The sequence below is a fragment of the Uloborus diversus genome, chromosome 1 (assembly GCF_026930045.1).
Source record: "Uloborus diversus isolate 005 chromosome 1, Udiv.v.3.1, whole genome shotgun sequence".
NCBI classification, from domain to species: domain Eukaryota; kingdom Metazoa; phylum Arthropoda; class Arachnida; order Araneae; family Uloboridae; genus Uloborus; species Uloborus diversus.
In genome coordinates, this window is record NC_072731.1 from 264,500,337 (window position 1) to 264,527,677 (window position 27,341).

Sequence of the window (27,341 nt, forward strand, 5' to 3'; positions counted from 1 at the left end):
GCATGGATAACTGCTCTGATTCGTTTGGGCATCGAGTCTACAAGCGTCTGCAGTGTATCCACACAATACCATGCATTGGCTGGGCAGCTTTTTTGATCTTGTAAATTAGATGGAAGAGAGGAGAGCTGTCGGATGCGTCTTTCCACCATATCCCACACATTTTCTTTGTGGTTAAGAATCACGTTATGCGGTGGTCAGGGAAGGTGTTGGAAGTCAGACTGATGCTCTACGGATCAATTTTCAACCCTCCTGGCAAGATGTATAGTTGGATTTTCGTCCATGAAGTATCCGTAGCCATCAGAATACAGTGCTGGTAATAAAAAAAAATTGCATCACCCTCGCATTTTCACAACAGTGGGATTATGTGAGTAGTTTTGGTCGACTGATTAACGATAGATGTATGTGAAATTCTGAAAACTTATGAAATAAACATTTAACAGCAGAAATCCGATCATTGTTTACGTAGATCGGGGCTGTTTCCGGGCCAAGGCAAACTGCTGGCCCCATCGTCATTTTTCCATTTCTGAACCTGCGTGTGAGTTTAGAGGAAAAAAATTACCTAACCCCACGTCAATTTAAGTCGAATGGCATGGATAAATGTTTTTTAAATTGCTATTCACCAGTTTTGCCCTGTGGCACGGAGCAGAATCATGCTGAAAAATGTTGTTCGGAACTGAAGTAAAGCCCCGGATAGTAGGAAGCAATTTCTCCTCCAAAATGCCAGTATACACCTGAGTGTTTATTGTTCCTTGCACAAAGTGAAGCCCACCAACTCCTTGATCAGAAATACATCCCCAAATCATCTGGGATACGGGATGCTTGACGGTGTGTTGGATGCAGTCGGGATGATATTCCTCTCCTTTGTGGCGCGGATGATGCAATTTTTTTTTACCACCACTATAAAAATGCAACATAGCAGGGTGCGCTCGATCTGCCAGTATATCTAGTTACCGCATGGCTGTTTGTTTACCCTCGAGGAACACCAGGGCACACCCCTTCCATACCAGTAGAACATGCTCCGCATCATGATACTCCCTCCAGACTATAGCTCAGTGTGTAGAAAATGGACTGTAAATAATTAATATACTAGTGATAATATATTAGTAATCGTGTAAGGTCTTGGCCGTTTGTTTAACCTTTTATCTCTTCATTTGGAAACAGACGGGTTTTTCTTACAAAATTGATGGAACAAAGATTTTAGTTTAGTTTTGTCAAATTCATTATGTATGTCGTAAATATAGATGGTTTTTACTTGCAAATGCTTTATTGATGTGTATTAAAGTATTGCGTTTAAATTGCACATGAGTTCTTGATTGAGTTTCAGGACACCGATCCCGAGTAAGAGTTTTTTGATCGGTTTCCAACACAGTGCGATTAAGGCGAGAAGTTTCTCTTTCAAAGGTTTCTAATTCATTCAGTGAGTGTATAAACGCTTGCATAGAAATTATTGTCAATGTGTAGTTGCCACGTTATTACAGACGAAGTAAAAATAAGAAAAATATCCTACCGTTCCACCTTTTGTAAAGTCCTTAAGCTCATCCAAAACCTTATACAGAGTAATGACATCCGGTTTTGGTGGTAAGGGTGGTGATAAATTGACCATGCAGTACTGTCCTCTGAAAGGAGCTTTATCTTCGGGTGTTTTAGATTTTGCTCCGATGTTTAGGCACTCGTCATAGTCGCCAAACGAAGACATCGATCCTAACAGCATCCCATTTACGATTTTTGCGCTTGAATCAATAACTACAAAAATTCAAAAACTAAAATTAAAAAGTCATAAAAATGCCTCTTTAATCAAAACTAGGAAATGGTGTTTGATACTAATCAACAGAGCAGTTTTTTTTTTTTTTTCACCTACAGTAGATTTGTTTGGAACCTTCAATATTTTGATAATTGGGAATCTGGCGTGGTCGTCTCCTTTTTGGCTTAAATAATTTTATTTTGGCAACCCAGCTGATTTATAGTAACCCTATGTGAATTTCTCTTTGTTTAGATTTGCGAAGAAAAATAACTCTCGTGCAGGCGCTGGAGCCAAAAATTGACGCCAATAAGGAAAGGTCGCCAGATTCTTAATTATCGAAATATCCCCTTCAAAATAGTTAGAATTGTACGTACAAGTGTGTTTCAGCTAAAATTGGAAACCTTACTCAGTGCAAGTCAGTAACTAGCTTTTTTTCATTTTATAAATGTTATTACGGCTTTTTTTTATTTTCTGCTGGTTGCAGTTAATTTTTAAACGATAAATCTTTTCGTATCTCTTTGACATCACAGTAAAAAGCACTTAAAAAATCGTGGGACCAAGAAAGGCTGTCACGTGGTTTAATTGTAAAATTGTCTAAAAATCTCAATAATTTAAAACTTATATCTGTTGCCATCTTCCAATTATTAACAGATAAAATGTTTAGTTAAAATAAGCAAGGCTTTTTGAAATGATTTTCAATTTGTGATCTTTGATATTATTTTTGCAGGTACATTTCAGTAATAGGGAAATGACACGGTGGTTATATTTTTGCCTGGGTAATTTTATTTTAGTAGGCCTGTTTTTCATGGTAATCCAATGCAAATTGATATTTCCCTACCCTGTTTTTAAGCATGCAAAAGGAAAGCATTCCTAACAAAAACATTAGGCCAAAAATGAAACCCTGATGAATTGCGATCACAAATTTCCCAAACATCGAAATCTTTCTGCTTTTGCGAATAGCATAATTTTGTAGTTGCGATTATACTAGATCTAAGAAAGCATAAGCTAGACATAGCCCATAGTTTCGAGATGTCCACGACATACTAGTTTGAATTGTTGTCGGAAGTCGTAACTTGTCAGGTGAAGACTTAAACATGTTCCTAAAAAATCTCCGTTTCGGTCAACTTGTAGGAGTAGAATGAGAGGAATAAGTTACGGTAATGCCTTAATTAGCCAGTAAGGAGATTATTAGGCAACTGGCTATGTATATAATACTACGATTTCTTGACGGACAGCTTTTCATAGTTAGGTGACTGGTGTTCAAATGCCGAAGAATTAACGATTACTACTTAGCGTCGTACACACTAACTACGTAGATATCGTCAGTAATTGTTATTCGTACCAGGTGTCGTCCAAGTACTTGTCACGTGACCACAAGGCAGAGAAACTACCAAAATACTCATTCTTTCAACAAAACAACTCAGTGAACAGTTAAAAAACATGAAACATCGACTCAGGGGTAACTACCTGGGGGGGGGGGGTGAACATGACGTAGACTGCGTCATTAAACTTTATAGAAAGGGGTTGTTTTTAGGGTTATTTTTCTCTTTTTTGGGTGTGGCTCTCACTCTTGGGTAGGGGACTCTTCGTGACATTTGGGGGGGGGGGAGTGTGCCTTTGCTCTTGGGGGGCATGGACACTCCTGCCTCGACTTTACGTGAAACTCTGAGCTCTCGTAAAAAGATAGAAATTTCTAATTCGAGGAAGCAACCAGGGTTATTTTGTTTGCCCACCTTAAAGGTACATGGATGTCACAGCTGGTCATGATAAAAACACATTAATACAAGCATAAGGTCCTAACTTACACTTCATCGCCCAGGTCTCGATGCCTTCCTCAGCATTCAACAGTTGCATGCCCTGAAACATACACTGCTCGCTCACGTTGACGGCTGCTAAATTTAACATCATCTGTTGCATTAGCGTCCGAGTAGCACGTTTAACATCATCCTTAACAGCTTTTTCAAGTGTCTGCCATTCTTGAAGGATGGTTTTGTTTTCTTCCTTGTTGAGATCTTTGGAATCAGGAGGAGGAGTTGTCTTCTTTTTCGCTCTGACTGCGAGTGATGAAGTTGCAAAGCATACGAGGATGATTATAGTGCTTTGGTTCATGGTTGGGAATTGTGCTTAGACTGACCGACATTACGTGGTTCGTATTTCGGAGATTTCATTCACTGGCAGCTTCATCATAACAATACTTCGATGTTAATGTAGCATGTTGTGCTTCCAAATGTATTTTGATGTTCTGAAATTAAATAAAATATTTGATGAAATGACAATGTCTGTTTTTATAAAAAATATATATTGTTACGAATTCGCTGTAAATAGTAATTATATTTATGATCAATTTGTTGTAATCTGGCTAAATTTGGCGTTTATTCTATTATTTTTCATTTAAAATTATCTAATTAACGTAACCTGTAAATAGTTTCTTGTAATGTACATGCAGCCCTTTAAAATTCGACTGAAGTATACGGTCCCCCCATTTCTGATTGATCCACTCACTGGCATCTTCATCATAACAATACTTCGATGTTAACGTAGCATGTTGTTTTGCCAAATGTATTTTGGTTTTCTGAAATTAAATAAAATATTTGATAAAATGACAATGTTTGTCTATTTTTATAAAAAAAATATATTGCTACAAATTTTGTCAATAGTAATTATTTTTATAATTAATTTGTTGTAATCTGGCTAAATTTGGAGTTTATTCTATTATTTTTCATCTAAATTTATCTTAGTAACATAACCTGTAAATAGTTTCTTGTAATGTACATATAACCCCCTAACATTCGACTGAAGTATACGGTCCCCCATTTCTGAATGATAAGATTTGTGAATGGAATAAAAAGAAAATATGAGAAATTGGTAGAACATTGTAGGATTTTCTGGATATTTCTTTGCTGGGTATAAAACACTGGGCGTCTTGTGATTGGAGGAGTCAGTCAGTTTGCTTTCTAACTGTGAGGCTCGTTTTCAGCCGTTGCAATGGAAGGTGTATTCCCCTTTGCGCTGCGCTTTTGCGTATTTTTGATGCAAATACCGTTTAGTTTACGGTGTTAATTGATATTTGCTTAATTGCTATGGTTAATTTAGCAGTTGTTAACGATGTTTCTTGTACATAGCTGTAAATAAATCTCCTGTATTTTTCTCAAGAACTGTGTCGTCATTTAAAGAAAGTTGGAAGTTTCACCGGATTCGTAACAATATTTTGCATGGATTATGCATAAAAGTTTATAAAATTAATTTTTTGCATTCACTAGTGCAAAAAATGGCGTAAATGCTCTAAAAAAGGTTAAAGATCTCCTAAATCACAAATGTTTGTAGTTGTTTTATTCCCTTTACTAGTGTCATCCGCACGGCTTTGCTCTCGGTAGAAAATTAAAAGGTCTTTTGGTTTGTCTGTACATTTACAAATAATGTAAGATGAATTTCTCGCCTATTGGCTTGCTCATGTTACGGTTCCACGTTACAATAACTTGGTAATTTACTCGTCCATCTTACGACAATTTTGCGGGGGAAAATATTCTTAAAATTGCAATATAAAAAGAACAAAATTTACGAGGTGCACATCTCCATGCTACAAACTAATTCTGTGCCAAATTTCATGAAAATCGGCCGAACGGTCTAGGCGCTATGCGCGTCACAGAGATCCGGACATTCAGACAGAGATCCGGATAGAGAGAGATCCAGACAATGAGATTTTCAGCTTTATTATTAGTAAAGATGATATTAATTCAATAATGCCTCGCCAGAACATGCCTATGAGCATAAACAACATCTTCATTCAAATACTTGTTGTACACGATTTAAATTTATTATATCTGTCGCAATAATCTTAAAGCCTTAAAGTAATTTGAATTTTTTTTAATCTATCATTTAATTTCTGAAATATATTACACGGGGAGCTTAGTAGTTCAGACATCTTACTTTAGATGACAAATAACAAAACCCTACTATAAATTGTAGAGAAACGTTGAACAAACACAGTAATCGAAATTCTGTTTCCGAAATTTCTTTTTATAATATGTGTCGACTTTGAACTTTGATATTTGATGCAGTACATGAATAGCAAATATTAGATGACAAAGAATCAAAAAATTTAAAACTATTTTAAATGTTTAATTTTCCGGTAAACTGTGATGAAGAGGAAGTTAATAAAAATACAAAACAGCTTAAATCACAATACGTTCATGATCGATGGTTACTTTCAGATGAAGAATTTTTTTTCTTTACTATCAACATTTTTATTATTAACTCTGGATAGATATGAGTCATAAAAGTTATTTTTTAGATCGTTTTTAAGTTTTCACTTTCAATTTCATTGCAAAAATGCAAAATTTTTCAGCATTACAAAACAATTTTACTTGGGGAATTGGGCATCAATTCAATCATTTACCTCAAATGCTGCACCATTAAAAACTTTATACTTAACATTTACCACTTCTGAATTAAAAAAAAAACGAGCTGATGTGTGCATCACATGACTTCCTTTTACTCCAATTTAATGTCATTTCCCCATTATTTGCTATTTTAATGTGATTCAATATTTATTCTCTAAATATCACCAACAATGGCCAAATTGAAACCAAAAAAAAAAAAAAAACTCCGCCAAATTTGTCGCCAAGTTGGCGACAAATTATAACGCCACTTGAGTTTACATCGAAATTAACAATGATTTCCCCCCAAAAAGGTGCAAAAGACCCCCTTAGGAACATCCGAAAGCAACCAAAAGGGGAGGTGCACAACTAGACCCCACTACGAGTCTATGTACCAAATTTCAACTTTCTAGGACATACCATTTTTGAGTTATGCGAGATACATACGCACATACGCACATACATACAGACGTCACGAGAAAAGTCGTTGTAATTACCTCGGTGATGGTCAAAATGGATATTTCGCGTGTCTATACATTCTTAGGCACTTTTCCGCATGTGGTCGAATCGAAAAAAAAACTCAACATTCATTTGGGGGTGAGCAAAATGGAAATTAAGGGCGATTTTTGAGTGAAAATTTTTTCGCGAATACAATACTTCCTTTTTTGTAAAAGGAAGTAAAAATGAAACGGTTTTTTAAAACGTTACAAAAAAATAGAAGATGTCTTGTCATACGTTGATGATAACTCGCAATTGTTACCAGAGTTCACTGGCAGATCATATAAAATACAGTAAAACCTGTGAAGTTGACCACCCTTGTAAGTTGACCACCTCTCTAAGTTGACCGCTGTTTTCAGGCACAGAATTAGATCTTATCATATAATCCAACCTCTATAAGTTGACCACTCAAGTAATGCACCGCGAGTGGTTAACTTACACAGATTTCACCATTCTTCTTCTTCTTCTTCTTCTTATTATTATTATTATTATCGTCATCATCATCATTGTTATCATCATCATTATTTTTATTATCATTATTATCTTGTCATTATTATTATTAGTAGTAGTAGTAGAAGTAGTAGTAGTATTATTATTAGTATTATTAGTATTACTATCATCATCATCATCATTATTGTTATCATCATCATTATTATTTTTATTATCATTATTATCATCGTCATTATTATTATTATTAGTAGTAGTAGTATTAATATTAGTATTGCTAGTATTATTATTGTTAGTATTATTAGTATTATTATTAGTATTATCAGCATTATTATTATTATTAGCATTATTAGTATTATTAGTAGTAGTAGTATTATTAGTATTATTATTATTAGTATTATTATTAGTAGTAGTATTGTTTTTATTATTTGTTACTTTATAGTATCAAGAATCTGTTTCAAAAAGAAAATGTAAAACATGTTCGGGCATTATGGTGTTATTAAAGGATAAAAGAACAAACTTATTTGATGCTTTAAGAGTTAAAAAAACATTCTTAATAAGCGGTTGAAATTAAAACAAATACAAAATTTGCAACTCAAATGTACCTACTTAATAGAAGCAGACTGTGCAATATCTTCAGCATCTGAAAAGTTCTCCGGTGATTTTGGAAAGGAAAAACATTCAGTAGGCTCCTCCCATCCGACCATAAGTGTGCTAAGTAAACTACTTAAGAGAAACAGAAGTGAAGGGAAGGGAGACAATGCCGGTGACGTCATCGAAGAAAGAAAACGACGCAAAATGAATTCGTTTTCTTCCACACTTAGCATATGTGCCAGGTGCTGCACTGATTCTAAATCCGGTGCTAATATACGAAAAGTACGAACATATAATAACTTGACGTAAACTAGAATGGGGTGGTTTCCTTCAGTCAAAAGTACAACTTTTAGTCATTGAAATGTATAGAATAAGCAAAAAAAAATAACATGGACCCGGAAAATACTTTCATTTTCCCAACAGTTTTTTTTTTAATTAATTTTTTAAAATGTCCGATTTTTCAAACAAGGCGTGGTCTTGATGACGTCACAAATGATGATCTTTGGCGAATCTTTCTACCGCGTTTCCACGTTATGATAATCAAGCAGCGAATTAAATATTGCGCTCTACGCTTGCTACCAACCCTGTCGTTGCCAATACATGTAAGTAAAGATGCGAATTAAATATTTTGCACTGTGAAGGGCTACACTGAATGCCATTTTATCATTTGTGACGTCATCGGCAGAAGCCATAAACAATAAAAGCACTCCGATTTAAGTAATTTTTAAAAAATATTAAACGTAAATAAATTTATCAAAAATGGTCAGATCCTATGTTTTTAAACATGCACTTTCAGAAAAAATACTTTTAAAATTTTGGAAACGAACCCATTAAAGGATTTTCGCGCACAAAAACATTATTTAGACAGAATTTAAATGGTCTTGTTAGTGGGTATGAAAAATAGTATTATCTTTACTAATAATAAAGCTGAAAGTCTCTGTCTGTCAGGATATCTGTGACGCGCATAGCACCTAGACCCTTCGGCCGATTTTCATGAAATTTGGCACAAAGTTAGTTTGTAACATGGGTGTGTGTATCTCGAAGCGATTTTTCGAAAATTCAATGTGGTTCTTTTTCTATTCCAATTTTAAGAACAAAATTATCAGAAGATGGACGAGTAAATTACGAAATCATCATAATGTGGAACCGTAACATGGGCACAAGCCAATTGGTGAGAAAATTCAGCTTACATTATTTGTAAATACACAGGCGAACCAGAAGGCCTTTTAATTTTATATTACGGGCAAAGCCGTGCGGGTGCGACTATAATACATAAAACGATATAAACAATGTAAAAAAAGGACTATAGTATTGAAACAAGAATCAAATAAGCAAATCCTTTCCGATTCTTGATTGGCTTCATTAACAACAACAACAGATGCACTTTAATGGCAATAAACAATTTTTTATAACAGCTTTACAGCAATTAAAGAACAGGCTTGACATAATAAATACGTTTAAGTAACGTATACGTTTAATTGCGTTTAAATAACGTATACGTTTAAATACGTTTAAATAACGTATACGTTAAAATACGTTTCAATAACGTATACGTTTAAATACGTTTAAATAACGTATACGTTCAAATACGTTTAAATAACGAATACGTTTAAATGCGTTTAACGTATACTATTAAATACGTTTAAATACGTTTAACGTATACTATTAAATACGTTTAAATACGTTTAACGTATACTATTAAATACGTTTAACGTATACGTTTAAATACGTTTAAAGTATACGTTTAAATACGTTTAAAGTATACGTTTAAATACGTTTAAATAACGTATACGTTTAAATAGCGTATACATTTAAATATGTTTAAATAACGTATACATTTAAATGCGTTTAAATAACGTATACATTTAAATACGTTTAAATAACGTATACATTTAAATTTGTTTAAATAACGTATACATTTAAATACGTTTAAATAACGTATACATTTAAATAGCGTATACATTTAAATACGTCTAAATAACGTATGCGTTTAAATACATTTAAATAACGTATAAGTTTGAATACGTTTAAATAACGCATACGCTTAAATAACGCGTACGTTTAAATACGTTTAACAAATCATGCTATTTATCTTATTTACAAACTTTAAGGCTTGCCGATTCCGTACCATACAATAGATAGTAGTTCAATTGGAAAACATTTCAGTTGATAAAATTCAGGTATGATAATCTTGGTTTTATGAGAGCACTTTTTCGCCAAACTTTTGGAGCATAGTTTTCATTGCCTGTAATGACTTGCGTTAAAAAAGGAAAAAAAAAAAAAAAACTTTTTTTTGAGCAATCACATTGCTTATTGTTCTCACTTGACGGTTTTGATGTCCTATGATTTTATTTTCCCCCCGCCTCCCTGTGCAGCACCACCGTCGACCAGCCCCTTCCAATGCTGCTCCTCTAGCGAAAACAGTCTCCAGGCTACGTTTATATCCTACACACACACGCATACATACACACACCTACACACACGCACACAGACCCCTACACCATACACGCCCCTACACACAAACCTACACGCCTCTACACACACACACACACACACACACACACACACACACGTGATTGCGAAAAACATAATTTGAATTCCAGATGTTAAATTTTTTTTTTTTATGTTTTTAATTTAGTCACAATTGCAGGCAGTATTTTATTCAACTGCGAATAACTTCAAATTTAATTCATCCATTTTTACTCACGGAGTTCCTCAATCGTCTGTGACAAAGCAATGGCTGTGTTCATTCGAATTGTTTCAACTATCTTAAAAGCTTCGAGGTTATACGTTTATTTTATGACGTTCAGTTTTTTTTGCGAGTTTTAAAATACGGTGATAAAGCGCAAACATTTAGAGTATTTTTTATTGTGTGTGCGTGTGCTCGTCTTTGTGTTGTAAATTTCAAAATTTAAAAATATTGTTACCATTTGTAATTATTTGTTTTGCAAAGTCAAGGTACCAAAATGCTTCTTTTACAAAAGCTTGATGTGAACTAGAATTGTATAAATTTTGCCCACAAAAACATACACTGTTTTATTTGTTCATTTTTACGGATACAGAGTTGCGGACGGTAAATTTCATACTGAAAAACAATATGGTATGTAATAACTTGTTTTAGAAATAATTTTACAGAATTTAAGTCCTCTTGCTTCAAAAATCTTGTTTCAGCATTTTTTTTTTTTTTAACCTTGTAGAAAAGCAGACTGACGATAAGAAAAAAGGACTTGTACTCTTGCAATGTTTACAAAAAATCTTTGAAAAAATGGTGAACTCTTAGAATAATAATCGAAGTAAAAAATCTTTTTACTAAAGCAAAAAAAAAAAAACTTTCTGGAGCCATTTATCAAAAAAAAGAGATATTACTAGTTTCGTTTTCACATGTTTTCCAAACTTTTCCTTTTTCCCAAACTTTACGAGAAAATATTTTTGCCAGATCTCCAAGTTAGAAAGCAGATGTTCTTGCCGGGCTGCCATATATTCAGTTCAAATGATCCAGTTTCGAGTAAATTAGATTTTGCCAGATAAGAACTTGAGCTTTGTGAAAAGAACTTTTTCACGGATCATTCTGCGAAATATCAGGGAATTTCCTCTGAAACATATTTGCCAGATTGCGACTGTTTATGTTCGTTTCAAGTTAAGATTTTTCACGTAGCCAGTATAATAAATAATTGTTCAATACAGTATCGTATGTCGTTCTGTCGTTGTAAACATAGTAGAAGGAGCGTTTATTGCGTTAGACATACTGTTGGTTATAACATATTTTTAATCACTTTGCAGCATTTTTACTTCCTTTTACAAAAAAAAAAAGGAAATATTGTATTCGCGAAAAAATTTTCACCCAAAAATCGGCCTTAATTTCCATTTTGCTCGCCCCCGAATGAATATTGATTTTTTTTTTCAACCCGACCACACGTGGATACATGCCTAAGAACATAGACACCTGAAGAATCCATTTTGACGATCCCCGAGTTGATTACAACGAGTTTTCTCGTGACGTACGTATGTATGTGCGTATGTGTGTATGTATCTCGCATAACTTAAGAACGGTATGTCCTAGAAAGTTGAAATTTGGTACGTAGTCTCCTAGTGGGGTCTAGTTGTGCACCTTCGTTTTTGGTTGCATTCGTATGCTCCAAAGGGGGTCTTTTGCTCTTTTTTGGGGGGAAATCATTGTTAATTTCGATGTAAACTCGTTTGGTGTTATAATTTGACGGACACTTGGCGATATATCGCCACTCTTTTGATCGCCAGCTTGGCGACGACTTTGGCGTTTTTTTTTTTTTTTTTTAAATCTGGTTTCAATTTGGTCATATTTAGAGAGTTAACCATTGAATCACATTAAAACTGCCAATATTGGGAGAATTTCTCTGTATAAAAGGTTTTCTTTGCTTCGGTTCGCAACAGACTTGGAATGAAAGAATTTAAAGTGTTTTTTGTTCACTCCTAGGCTCTATTATCTTTAAATTATAGTGAAAGGAAGTCATGTGATGCACAAATCAGCTCGTTTAAAAAATGTTTCAATGAATATCATTTATGAGTTTCTTATTTTTTATGTAGAAGTAATTTATGGTTTGTCTTTTTTATGTAAAAAGTAATTAATACCTTGCCCACAAACTGCTTATTTCATTTAGTTTCAGAGCATAGAAACGCCTTTGGGCATCATAGAAAAAATTCATCTCCTATCGTAACATTGACAAAAGTGGAGGTTTTAAACGTTTATTAAGTTCTTGGATTTTCATATACAAACACGTGAATACTTTTTGGTTAACTCCTCTTTGGAAATAATGTACCCATTTTTATTGTATTTACAAACAACGCAGTAAGGTCCATGAGGTAAAATCAAGTGCTTTTGCAATCAAAAAAAAATGTAGGCAGTTTATTTTTTGCTCTAATTTGATTGCTTGGAGTAGTTTTATTTTGTAGCTAGCCGTCTGCTAAATCATAGTTGTATTCATTAGTTTTGAATGCGAATTCAATTTGTTTCTACTAGTGCATGCACTAGAGACAATTTATGTAGTTTTTAATAGCTTTGTTGGAAATTATCTTTCGATTAGTCTCCCTTTGAAGGTATTGCTTCTTAAAAATATTTATTTGAAAATCATTTCGGAAAACACTTATACAACAACTATTGCCCCTTGAGTATTAAATGTTAATTTTTTATTAACGTTTCAAAAACTATTTTTCTACGATTACGAGTACGTAATCTTAAAGTTCTACTTTGTTTATTCAAATATATTAAATTTTATTGCCAAAAAATAATGTGAAAATTATTTTTAGCTTAGCCTTTCAAAAGCAGAAAGCAAAAATATGTATATTCATTAGGGTCAAATTGTAATTTCTTACGGAAATTTGTTTTTGAATCTCATTTTCATAAATAACTTGCCATGAATGTAGCACAATATATTTTATTACAAATTATGATTTTCTAATTCTTAAATTATTGTTTACTAGCAGTACCCGCACAGCTTTGTCCGTAGTAGAAAACTTGAAAGGTCTTTTGGTTCGCCTGTATATTTACAAATAATGTATGGTGAATTTCTCGCCAATTGGCTTGCGCATGTTACGGTTCCACGTTATGATAACTTGGTCATTTACTCGTCCATCTTATGATAATTTTGCTCAGGAAAATGTTTTTAAAATTTGAATAGAAAAAGAACAAAATCGAATTTTCGAAAAATCGCTGCAAGGTGCGCACCCCAATGCTACAAGCTAACTTTGTGCCAAATTTTATGAAAATCGGCCGAACGGTCTAGGCGCAATTCGACATCCAGACATCCAGAGAGACTTTCAGCTTCATTATTAGTAAAGATTAATTAGTTTTTTAGTTTTTACAGGAAGTAAAAAGGCTTTTTTTCAATGAAATACGAAGCATTTTAGTTTAGAAAGACAGCTATTAAACAAAAAAGAAAAGGCTAGCTAGCACAACTTTCACTTATTGAAATGCAAAATCTACTGAAACAAAATCTACAAAAACCCGACACCAAATCTGATGAACAACGTTTCTTTAGTCAAATACATCTAAAAAAATTTCCTTTGGTAAAGTCAAAAAAAGTTTTAAACCAAACTAGGTTTCATCTCATAAAGAACTCTCCCCAGTTTTACCACAGCCTCGTTCACATTACGCATACTTTTGTTGAGTGATTTGCAACTTTTGCCCCTAAATCTTTAGCAGTGGAACCTGTCTCTAAATTCAGAATTCGCTCATAAAAATTCAAACCTCCAATCAGTTCATCAACAGGGGACTCTATTTCCACCGCTGTATGGCAGCGTCTATCACATCAGCGAATAAAATATGCAGTTTGGATTCTTCCCGGAATTTTAAAAACTGTAGATGTGTTAAAAGAAATTTCAGTTGTCTAACAGAAGCCAAAGCGAACTTTTGAATACTTTAGAATAAAGTTTGCATTCATTTGAAATCTTGTGTCTTGAAGAAGAGGTTTGGTGTTTTGCAAATGTGTCAGAAAAAAAAGTTTTATAAAATAAATAGAAGTAGAGACTAAATGCTTGTGTTGCAAAAGATTTAAAATTGAATTTTATAAAATCAAACCCTGCCACATAACAATTGTTCCTAACTATTTATTTACCTTGCCTGTAAATAAGGTGGGGGAAAAAAATTGAACATGTTAGATATTATTACTGCGTTTTGTAAATTTGTCCTCTGCAGTGCTTCATACACATTTTTTTTTTAATCCGCTGCAATTAACTTTATTTGTGACTAGCGGTATCCGCACGGGCTTGCCCGTAGTAGAAAACTAAAAGGTCATTTGGTTTGCCTGTATGTTTACAAATAATAATTGAAGAATTTCAGCCAATCTGCTATGTTAATTTGCTACTCCGTGTTATGGAAATTTGCTCATCCGTGTTATGATAATTTACTCGTTCAAGGTAATTCGCTTAATAAAATTGTCTTAAAAATGGAATAGTAAAAGAATAAAATCGAATATTCGAAAAATCGTCCGAAGTGCTCACCCTTATTCTACGAACCAATTCTGTGCCAAATTTCATGAAAGTCAGCGAACGGTCTAGGCGCTATATGCGTAACAGAGATCAAGACATCCAGAGGTCTAGACTTACAGCTTTAATATTAGTAAAGATACTTTATGTTGAATATATAGTCTGCGATATACTTTGGTTTTGAAATAGCATCGGGAAAAAGAAACAAAATGAAATGAAAGAGCATCTAGCATTCAGGTTTTTGTATTAATTTAAATTTTGAAACTATTAACTCAAATTATGCTTTTTGCAATCACGAATCGCAATAGGACCCTATTCGTTGGGCTCCTTGCTTATACAAATGGCTCCTATCACAACTATGATTGCAACAAACATAAGGAACGAAGATGAAGAGCTAGAGGATGGTCAGTCCCATGGGAGGTGCTTCTATCTGACACAAAAAAAAGAGCATTAGTGAGATTTCGTTACTCCAGTAGGTCCTTTATCTTAACAAGAAGTTCAGTCTAGAACTAAACGAGCCTACTTTCCCGTATGCCCAGACTACTTTCTAGTACCTGATCAATATTCTGAAAAATAGCTAAAATCGCAAATTGTTTCAAACATATTTTTTAAATATTTTAAGCTGATTTCTAGAAATAAAATATTCCTCACTTATCTTAAAAATTAGATGCGTGAAAAAAAAAAAAAAAAAAAAACTAACAAATGAAATCGCAGCACCTTTTAAACAAAGCAGCTAATACACTTTTTTCCATAAATTTTTTTTTAACTGCTTTCAAAACGTAAGAATAATAAATAAAATTAATAAGCTCATTAAAATAAATACATCATATCAAAAATAAATAAATAAATAAAAATCTTTTCTTTTTCCCCTGCTGCCAAAAATATTTTTTTTAATGAATTAATGCACTTAGCAAAATAAATAAAAATAATAAAATGTCAACTTAAAGAAATAATTTTCATTGTCAAAAAAAAAGAAAAAAAATCGTCTGCGGATATCTTTATGTAGAAACATAAATGACTTCGAGTTTATCTGTCGAAAACTAATTACCTAAATTAAAACTTTAGCGTGAAAATAAAAACAAGTCATATCAATAATAATAATTTCTTAGTTAAAAACCATAGCTGCTGAGTCGGAGTCAATCTCACTTTGGTATAAAGGAGTCGGAGTCGAATATCCAAGAATCGGAGTCAGTCATTTGTCCTCCGTGTATAAATTTTTGCCAAAATTAGGAAGTCAGAGAAGAAGTCGGGGAGTCGGAGTCCGATTAATTGTCGGGCACAGGAGTCGGAGTCAGGTGCTCCTAAATTCTAGGAGTCGGAGTCTGAGTTCGGCGTCAAGAGCTACAGTCGAGTCCCGACTTACGCGAGGGGTGCGTTCCAAGACTCCTCGCGTAAGTTGAAATTTCGCGTTGTGGAAAAATATATGCATAAAATTTTTTTAAAGCATACCAAATACTTTTAGGCACTTATAAACACCCCTCAAACTGCTCTAAAGCATTCCTTAACCATTACAGTTTCTTTCATAAAGAACTGAACTTTTACTGTATTTAAAAAATAAAAAACTGTTATTCAACATGAAATACTTAGGGTGCACAAAATGAATGACTAATGGGAATAAAAGATATAAAATAAAACAACACGGTATGCACTGCATGCAGTAAAATTAAAAGGATGCACAAAATGGTAGTGTACAGTAGATACAGTAGCAATATTTACGAGTTAAAAAATGAGGATACTAGTGATGATTTATGCTCCAAGATCAGATCGTTATTCTTATCTAATACATTTTTAAATACGCTTCACCTTTTACTTAAAACGTTTCAATTTGTGGCTAAATCTCCTCTACCTGATATTTTTATTAATCCACAATGCAAGAGCGCGCGTAGCTTCCATTTTAATAATTTTTACTTTACTCGACTGCTCTGCAAGCTTCAATATTGAAACTAAGTTCTAAACTTTTACGGACATCTTTTTGTTTTGACTTTTAATTGTACATATGGAAGATTCACTAATACTTATAGTCGCGCTACCTTCGACGTTTTGTAATTGTCCAAGCATATGGAGAATCTTAGCCTTTTTAAATTTTTTTATCAGAAACATTCTTTTTCTTCACATTTTCAAACTTTAGATGAAAGTGACACTAAGGTGCCATTATGGTTATTTGATGCACTAGACTAGTTTGGCGTGGGAACTTTGGCTGTCAGTGATGCTCAAAAGGACGTGCGTAATAACATTCACCGAATCAATATTTAGTAGCCAATAACGGAGCTGATACTTCCAAAAAAAAAAAAATTCATGTTGAGGGCGAAAAATTCGCGTTAGCTCTAAGATTCGTTACTCGTGAAAAATTCGCATTATAGCCATTTCGCGCAAGTCGGATCGCGTTGTAGCGAGAGTCGACTGTATATCCAACAAAATTTGTTTGAAGTAAATCCGCCTTCAAGTACGGAATCTACATTGACTTTCAGTTTCCCCGTAGGCGCGAATGTTAAGGGATTTGAACTGTTCAAAATTGAACGGAAAATTGTTCAAATCAAAAGGATATTTTATATACAAGTTTTTCATCAAAAGCTTTTTCCAACAAAGTTCGTTTGAAGCAAATTCGCCTCACAGTTCGGAATTGCCTTGAATTTCCCCGAAGGTGCTAATGTTAAGTTTTTTTGAACTGTTCAAAATTGAACGAAAAATAGTTCAAATTAAAAAAATGAAAAATAGGAATGAGGTGTCCTCGCCGAGATCTTTCGAACAAAAAAAAATTGTTCGCAATCGGACTATTTACTCAAAAGTTATTAGGGGGGACAGACAGACAGACATTTTTCCCCATCTCAATACCCTACTTTCCAATTTTTAATTCTTCGATATTTATTTAATTATTTTATTTATTTTTGACTTTTTTTTATTTTTGCGATATTTTTAAGATGCATTAAGCCTTCTTTCATTTTTTTTTTCTTCTTTTTCTGACTTTTACTGGGAAAGTAGGCTAAAAACAAGACCCAATCTCAACTTTCTGAGTGGAATTTCGAGTTTGTCGAAAAAAATATTTTGGAAATATCTTATTTCTGAGCGCAATGCATTTTTGGTGTTGGATAGTTTTACTAATGCACAAACCATTCATACTTTATACTAAAGGAGAACATATAAAAATTATGTATGATCAGTATGAGTAACTCATAAATATTGATAAGCAAAATTCAAAACTGTTGGAAATGATTTCTGCTATTTCCGTGAAAATGGCCCGATTGTATAGTTCCTTCAGCTGAAAACTCGGCTAAGAAATTAAAGTAAAATAAAAGTTCAATTTTCTACAACTAAAAAAGATTAACTGAAGCTTCTTTTCGTAAGCAAAAATGTTCTTGGTTGAACTTCACATTACTCTTTCTCCATTGGAATATATCCAACAAATAATATATTAGATAATATATTTATTTCTGATTATAACTTTCTGACGTAAACTAACAAAATATTCTCATCCGCGCTCAGTATTAATTGAAGCATTGATTTTCTTTTGGTGGACTACATTAAAAGATGTACGTGCCGTGGAATATAAAATAGCTCTTAACATCGAATCTAAGAGTCTTCAAAACAAATAAGTCATAATAAAATATTAAATCGCCTTTCATAATTAATAAAAGCAAACAGACGTAAGATAAAAAATATGACTATTTTTAAGAATGACTACACCCTTTATTGTCTTTGACAGCTACAAAAATGGAAGAAAGCAGCTTTGAAAATTAGAAGTTATTTAGTTAGAATAGAGATACTGTATACAAGGCGGTGCAAAAGGTACGGAACAAAAGAACCTGATGTTTTCATTTTAAATAAATACTCTCCAAAGTATTGTAATTAATAGAAATAACGTTTTCGTCAAAGACAATTAATAATTGGTAATTAAATTGACGCTTCAGCGATAACGAAAATGAATTTTCTTTATGTTTTTGTTAATATTAAGTAGTTTCGATATCATTTTGTAATTTCGCTTGTATTCATTAATTATATGCTTCATGTAATGAGGATTTTATATTGTTTTTTCTAAACTTCTTCCCTTAAATTACATTTTAATTATTTTAGTTTTATAACAAACAATAGGATGAATGTTGAATTTTTATTATTAATGAAACATTATGAAAAGCAAGTCGTTTTAATTCTAGCAAATACAAAATAATATTTAGTGGATCACTGTGAAGTTTTATTTTATATAATTAGTGTACTTATGAATAAATTAGTGAATTATTTCCTAATATAAAATTAAAAAAATAACTATTTAATATGATTTAAGCTAATGATATACTGCAAAAATAACATCATGTTAAAAGTAATTTATTGCATTTCCTGTAAAAATCAAGAACTTTTCTGTTTTAATGAAATTAATTTTAAAAAGCATTCTATTTTAGAGAAATGTATGGTTATTAATATTTTCTGAAAAGTCATAATTTATGCTTTATACCACTTTTAAAAAAAGGACTTGAATGACATCCTCATATAAATAACAGCCGATAATAAAGTAACCCGCGTGTTTCAACATGAAACTCGCGCCACGACATGATAATTCGAAAATATGTTTTAGTAATGCTTAACATGCATGGAAAGACTTTATTGTGACAATGCTGAACTCGATCCGGCAACTTAACAGTTTTTAGGAAAACGAAGGAACCAAAACAATTCGCAACTCCAATAAACTACAGGGGGCGCTGCAGCCACTGTTTAATGGCGGATGAAAAAGGTAAAACAAGCGAAAGCCGTACGCTTTGTGAATGACAGTAATTTTTCATCGTGTTTGTGGGAAGCTTTCTTTTCTATTTTTCTGAAATTACATTACACCATAAACTGTCTGAAGCCTGTAATTTACCCCAAAGAAAACAATTGGAATGGACTGTGTAACCTTTTTCGTTTGTATTGTTAATCACCGCAAGGTAGCGCATTGGAGCTTTTGAATTGTGAATTGACGCTATTTATTGGAGTTTAGGGTTAATCCACTGGTGTTAGGGTTAAAATTTCAACTATCAAAATATTATCAAACAGACAATTATTCGTTCAAAGGTAGAAACAATTTTCACCCGTCATACCATGACGGACGACTTTCTAGTTTTTAAATAAAGCCCGTGCTATCACTGTGCTTTAAACAAATACCTAAAGTTAAAGGAAATTTGAAGGCATTCATCTTTTGTTAGAACAAACATTAAAACCCCGTCATTTTTTTTTATTAATAAGGAACTCGTATTATCATGATAACAGTCAATCGAAAATATTGTATCTCCTAAAGCATAAAATTTATGCTGTATCATATATCGGTTGTAGTACAAATGGTCTGAACGTTCTTATTATCTACACAAATGTGCATATTTTACGTAGGCTGAATTGAAAATCTGAAAAAATAATAATTTTTGCTGTAATTTGTGTATTCATTTATATTTCATAAGAATTAATCCAGGAATTATAATTTTGTCTACTAAAAGTTGCGAATGGCTGCCTTATGCTGATACTGCGGGATGTAAAACTCCTGTTTTATTTTTAATGTAGTCAACTTAGGCATACATTTTCAAGCAAAAACAAAAATTTTGTTTACAGTATTAAAATATCTAATATTTTTTATGCTTTAAAAAAAAAAAAAAAAAAAAAAAAAAAAAAAAAAAAACCTGCATCATTAAGAGAGAGAAGTAACCTTGTAGGTTTATCTCCCTAATCTATCCTATCTCCCCTATCTATCATAATTAATTTCGGAACATATTAATACGTTATTTATTACCCTACGCAAAAAACTTTTCAAGTTATCGTAAAAATGCGTAACCTTTCCCCGTGGATATTTATGTTAACAGCAGCTTCTTTTTCTCAGGTGCCGATTTCTCGTTTTGCGTGCATGATATTTCGAAAAGTTTCCTATATATTTTCGTAAAACTTTTAATGCATGTTTGTCTGGTTTATTTTTATGATCTGAACCTAAATTTATTTATTTTTTTAAAACTATTTATTTATTTATTTTTTTAATTTTATATGTTAATATGAAAATTTTCCAAAATTTTGAACAAAAATATTTTCTGTTTAATATCAACTTTCATTTTTAGTTAAAATTTAGGTTCAGATAATAAAAATAAACAAGATAAACATGCGTGAAAAGTTTTACGGAAATATATAAGAAACGTTTTGAGATATCACGCACGCAAAACAAGAAACCGGCACCTGAGAAAAATAAGCTTAAACAGTTGCAGTTAACATAAATCTCTATGGAGAAAGTTTATGCATTTTTTACGATAAATATGGTATCTGGCAATAAATATGGTATCAAATTCTTCAGAATTAAACATGCATAACATATATTTTTTTCAGAAAGTCGAAATTTTGAAGGTTAAAGGTCCTTAAAATGGGTTCTGAAAAATGAACAATTGTGCTCATCAAGACGAATAATTAACTATGGAGCCTAAGGTCGCCTACCATTCTCTGCGCACAATTCCTTCATTATTTTAGTACAAATGTTAATAATGTTAATAAATGGTTACAGCTTCGTTTATGTCTTTGTTTATGTCTTCGTTTCCGCGGTTGACAGTTTGATTTGAAAATTGCAATCAGCATTTTTTTTCTTCAACTAATTATAGCATCTGTGTGTATATCAGAGTGCGACTCTGTGGCCCATAGTAAATATAATTTGACCAGATGGACACAATTAATTCTGTCAGTTCCACTAGATAAGTGCGATCACATCTCTTAGTTCGACTTAACGAATGCGATCTCATCTCTTATTTTGACAACATCGTTTAAGCATTATATATTGTACTTTAAGTGCTTTACAGTGGAATTTCATCCATGGAAAATGTGTGGGGAAGTTTTCGGAACTTTTTTGAAGTCTGAGAGTAGAGTAAAATTTAACTAAGATGAACGCATTAGTTTTTCTTTCAAGGAAAAAGAAGTTCTGGATGCTAAGCATCTAAGCAGCATACCGCACGTCGGTAAAAACAAAAAAAAAAAAAAAAAACTCGAATTTGAAAATAAAATCTCTGTCATATATAAAAAATTATTAAATAAAAACAAAAAACCCGACTGCGTAAAAACCAAAAAAACTAAAAAGAAGAATGTATAAACCCAGTAGTTTAGAATGTATTAAGTACTACTGAATAACTACGCCGTTGAAATAGTTTTATAACCGTACACAGATAAGACAAATCATAAATTCAAAAGCAGAATAGAAGGATCAACATTCGGGGCCCGTTCAGGGCCTAATTAAGATATCAAGGGGCCCTAGGCCAAATACTTTTTTGGGGCCCCCTGTATTCAAACTTTATAACTTTATCCATTGGCTGAAACAATTTTAACCATTGACTAAAGTTAATTTCAGCCATTTAGGGGCCTCTAAATATCGGGGGTCCTAGGCCTGGTCCTAGTTGGCCTATTCAGTAATCAGGCCCTGGGCCCGTTCCTTTCTGATTCAAGGAACCTCGTAAAATTTGAATGGGCCCCGACTGTTGATCCTTCTATTCTGCTTTTGAATTTATGATTTGTCTTATCTGTGTACGGTTATAAAACTATTTCAACGGTGTAGTTATTCAGTAGTACTTAATACATTCTAAACTACCGGGTTTATACATTTTTCTTTTTAGTTTTTTTGGTTTTTACGCAGTCGGATTTTTTGTTTTACATTTTTTAGTTAGTTTTTATTGACTTAGTTATTATGATTACAAGACGGTACACTTCGCAACCTTGTCATTTCTTTGAGAGAGTTTGTTTGTATCGTGAGGTTTATTAAGTAACTTGCGGTGGTCTAAACTACTGATAATTAGTCCCTCTAGGGACCTAACTCGGCTTAAAGCTACATGTGCTTGACCTTCGGCAAAAATGCGCGAACATAAGTCAACCACAGCACAGCTATATAAACACCCTGTATAACTCATGATGACGCGAAATCGGAAACCTCCCGTCTGTCAAATCTTTCTCGCAAAACTAAAAAAGCCTCTCAAGAAAGTACACGTCGCGAAACTCAGTCCCTTGAATCAAGGCAAAAACAAATGCAACATGTTAGAGTTGAAAATCGAATTAGTAGACTTTCTTTCTTTTGGTGGTTATTGCAGGGGTTTATTTTGATGAGGACTACAATCTGAGTGGCTTGCCTTCGTTACGCATATATTTTTTATTACAGTACAAAATACATATGAAGAACACATGAAAGAATTTTCATCAGAAAGAGGGGAAAAGTACGTCCGGAGCGAGGGTGTCTTGACCCACCGCCTCTAGTGGGAGAAGCAATCGCTTAGACCACTCGGCCACTGAGACCCTCAATTAGTAGACTTAGTAAACAAAAAATTCAGGCAGTGAAAACTACCTACATTTGTCGCACGCAGGTAGCGTGCGACACAGTGTGCTACACCCAGCGCGCGCCGATCTCAACTGACAAAATGGCAACTGTTTTTTTTTTGAAATGGTACTTTTGATTACTGTCATGTGTTTAGTGACACTCCCAAGGTTAAGAAAAATCGATTGACGTAAGAATTACCAAAATTGGCCAAGGCTTTTAGCCTGTAGAACGCCACATAGGAACAGACATACATACATAGACTGATAAACACATTACCCTCCTTTGCGTCTTGCACGCACAGTCGGGTAAAAATAAAACTAACAGACCTTTTTTACTCTAATTTTACGTGGAAATGAATACTAAATCTAAGTGATTTAATCAAGTGTCTGCTAGAGCAAGTATTCTAAAATGTTCCACGGTTAGAACAAAAATTTTAACGCAAAGAATCCTCAGATGGCAACCATCTTGTAATTTAGGTGTCAAACTTAGACAAACTTTTCGGGGCCGGAGGGGCTCGGGTTCGATCCCCGCTGGTCGAAGACCCACCGTCGTCATTAAAGGGGACTGGGCGACGTTAAATATGCTCGTGGTCTCAATGTCCTCCAAGTGAAACGATACCTCTGGGGGTGCTAGTATCAGGTAGCTATTAGCTCTTGAACTACTTCTAAATTCTCATTAACTGTTCGATCCGGTGATGGTGCTGCCATCTATCGGTATATAAAATAATGGAGGCAAGGCACTTAGTATGCAGTCCTCGACATAAATACAGTTGAAGTCAGTTGTGACTCTTGAATAGAATAGAATAGAATAGACAAACTTTGAAATCTTGTGGTACTGTTTATAGAACACGTTGGAGCTGTTTTTGTAGCAGGTAAGTTTAGCCTGCTGCATAAACAGCTCATACAGGACACTAAAAATACGTTTACAGCCAAAATCATGTTTACTCAGGTAAGTATTTGACCGTTCAATCGTTCTATATGCAGTATGTCTGATGTTTCAATCAACACGAAATTTTCATTACATTAGGGGATTTATTTTATTGGTATCGGAAAATTGATAGATCCCCTATCAATATTTGTTTCACCACAATTTAAACATCTCAGATTTCTAAATGCTATGGCATAAATTTAATATTTTCCATGCAACTTTATAGAATCGTTTCGTGTATCGTATCATGGTATTGATCATTTTTATACATTTTTCATAATATTGCTTACGTAGAATGTTGACATATTGAATGCAACTAATTAATAATCAACTAAAATGTCACAAATTTAGCACAAAACAACTATTTTTATTATGCAGCATTGTAAAAATAGTTATTTTGCGTACCATAACATTTTCTTATGTTTGCATCATTGATGTAGTATAGAAAAAAACACCTCCTTGTTATCATTCTTGGTGACAAACACGGCATTCTAGAGTACGTTGTAACGTTAGAAAATGTGTGCTAGTTTTATGTATATCTTTTTTTTTTAGTCCTTTAAGTATTTACAGTTAAGCAGTGTTATAGTGTCGCTAAAACGGGGAAAATTCACTTTTTAACTATGCAAATGAACAATTCAGCTAAAATTTTGGATATCGCTGTGAAACTTTATCCTTATTAATTTATCAATCACATAAAATTTTATCTCAGATCATGTGCTTTTTAAATGACATGTTTTTTGAGCAGTCACATTGCTTATTGTTCTCATTTAACTGTTTTGAATTCCTATGATTTATTCTCCCCCCCCCCGGCCCGCCCCTGCAGCACTACCGTCCCCTCCCGATGCTGCTCCTCTAGCGAAAATCTTCTACAGGTTGCTCCCATAACCTACACACACATGCATACATACATACACCTACACACACAAATACACATACACACACTTACACACATGCCTGCACACAGACACAAACTTCTACATACACACACCTAAACACACAAACACACAAAAATACACATTCACACATGCCTGCACACAGGCACAAACACACACGCCTAAATACACACACATACTCGTAATTGCGAAAAACATAATTTGAACTCCAGCTGTACAAATTCAAATTAATTTTTATTTTTTTTTTCTTTTGAGTTAATTTACACTTTTATGCATCAAAGGCGCTGAATTCGATGGTGGGGTCTACTTTTTCGCATTTTACATTTTACACGCGATTGAAATATAGCATATAATGGTATGCTTCAATGGCGTAAGTCTCGATGTTTCGGATAGGATCTGGAAATTTTTCATGCACCTTTAAGACAAATTACAGCTAACATTAAATTTTACGACTATTTTTGTAAAAGTATGGAGCCTGTTGATAATCCTAGTATGGATAGTAATTTATGCAGTGCTAGTATTCTTTGGTACGGAGATTATGACTTGGAATTTGTTGGTAATCCTAGTTTGTTATTAATTTATGTGGTACGAGTATGCTTTGGTACTGGGTTGAATATGTTTGTCCCATCGAGAGTAATAAAGTTTTAATTGGTTATTTCAAGAGAAGTTTTGATACACCGTTTCCGAATTGTTTCATGTCGTACCTGGAGTTTCTGGTATATGGGATGGGTCGTGGATGCTGAATTTCTCATCCTTTGCCAAACCTTATCCAAATGCTCTCTTGTGGACCACTACGGGGAGAAGAGAGGCTCTTTGGGATCTTTTGCCTTCCGCAACAGCTACTTTTCTTATTCTTTATTCTTATTGAGCAATCACGATTGCTTATTGCTTTCATTTGACTGTTTTTGGCGTCCTATCATTTTATTTTCCCACCGCCACCCTCCGCACCATCACCGTCGACCGGCTCCTCACGATGCTGCTCCTTTAGCGAAAACCGTCTCCAGGTTGCATCCATGTCTTACACACGCACGCGCATACATACACAGTTACAAACACATACACATACACACACATGCACCTACACACACAAACACACACGCATATATACAGACACACATACACACAACTACCCACACAATTATGTCAGCACACAGACACAAACACACATGCCTACACACATATACACATACCCCCTACACATAGACACACATACCCCTAACACACAAACACACACGCCTACATACACACACTCGTGATTGCGAAAAACATAATTTGAATTCAAGAGGTCAAAATTCAAATTAATTTTTCTTTTTTTTTAAATTAATTTATTTATTTTGTTTTTTGCTCGTTCTCCAGGCAAGTGTTTGTGTCTGTTGCTACAGCTGTCTTTCAATCTTGCAATTACAATTTTAAAAATTATTAAATAAATGAATAAATTCAGTAAGTTAACGCCCTATAGCCGGGGCTAAGGCAGACATACATAAAATACACCGCCAGTTCAGTCAATTCCAGCCGAGGACTGCAGTTTCGGGCTTATTAGCACTCATCAGCCTGGCGTAGGAAGTGACTGAGCTGGAGGTGGAAAACCTCTTAAGGAAGCCAAGAGTGCCAAACAAACTGGTATCTAATATAGAATTAGCACTGACCAGATTCAATTGAATTTTTATTAATTCTATATTAGCTACCAATTTGTTTGGCGCTCTTAGCTTCCTTAAGAGTTTTTCCACCTCTAGCTCAGTCACTTCCTATGCCAGGCTGATGAGTGCTAATAAGCACAAAACTGCAGTCCTCGGCTGGAATGACTGAGCTGGCGATGTATTTCAAGTAAATGGAAAAAATATTTTCATTAAGTTGTAACATGGCTGAATGAAGCAATAAAAAATAAATAAATAATACAGAAATTTATTATCTATATACATGGCATTATTAATATGCATAGGTTTATATGTATATATATTTTTTTATTTAGAGTCCACATATGACTGCATCAATTTATGACCGGCCAGGTGAAAAAATGTTCTGTCTTAAAACAAAAATTATCGTTTACTTTCCTCAGAAGCCAAATGTTTTACCCATTCCACTGTTCCCAAGACATTCGAAACATTCAAACGAACATTTTCAACCGTCGAAACAATTGTTATTTATTTATTTGCAGGAGAAAATTTTTACCACCCGACTCATAATGTCTTTTGAAAATTGAAGAGCGTCCCAAAAGTTTAATAGGCAAAGTTTATTTGCATTTCCTCGACATTCCTTTTAAATAAATGACTGACATTTGCATGCGAAATTCGATAAAATCAGAATATTACCAAGTAACGAAATCAGCGGAATGGAATAAACGGAATGGTTCAATCTCTTGTCCTCTCCTCAAAGTGGTCCTCGAGCAAAGAATGTGATAATCTTTAATAAGATCTGGTGAAGTTCGTCTCTCTCTCTTTCTTTTTTTTTCTGCTGGAAGAAGATGAGACGAAACGCAGAGAGCGAGTTGGTCGGATGAAAGTTGTCAGACATTTAGGTCACGTGCCCTTTAAAAAAGAAGTCTTCGTTTTCCGAAGGGGGTGAGCTGCAAATTGAAGGATGGGACTTGAAGATTCGAACAGGGGGTTTATATAGTGAATTCAAATGAATGT

At 33.7% G+C, this 27,341-nt stretch overlaps 1 protein-coding gene across 1 annotated transcript in view; it reads right to left on the reverse strand.

Annotated features, from left to right (window-relative positions):
• The window catches only part of LOC129220517 (nose resistant to fluoxetine protein 6-like), a 34,639-nt gene extending 30,662 nt beyond the window's left edge, over window positions 1-3,977 (reverse strand). The window contains exons 1-2 of the mRNA XM_054854948.1: window positions 3,547-3,977; window positions 1,508-1,743 (exon numbers count right to left, since the gene is read on the reverse strand). Coding sequence (XP_054710923.1) covers window positions 1,508-1,743; window positions 3,547-3,850 — 540 coding nt within the window. The 5' untranslated portion in view covers window positions 3,851-3,977. The remainder of the gene's footprint in view (window positions 1-1,507; window positions 1,744-3,546) is intronic.
• Between the last annotated feature and the right edge of the window lie 23,364 nt (window positions 3,978-27,341).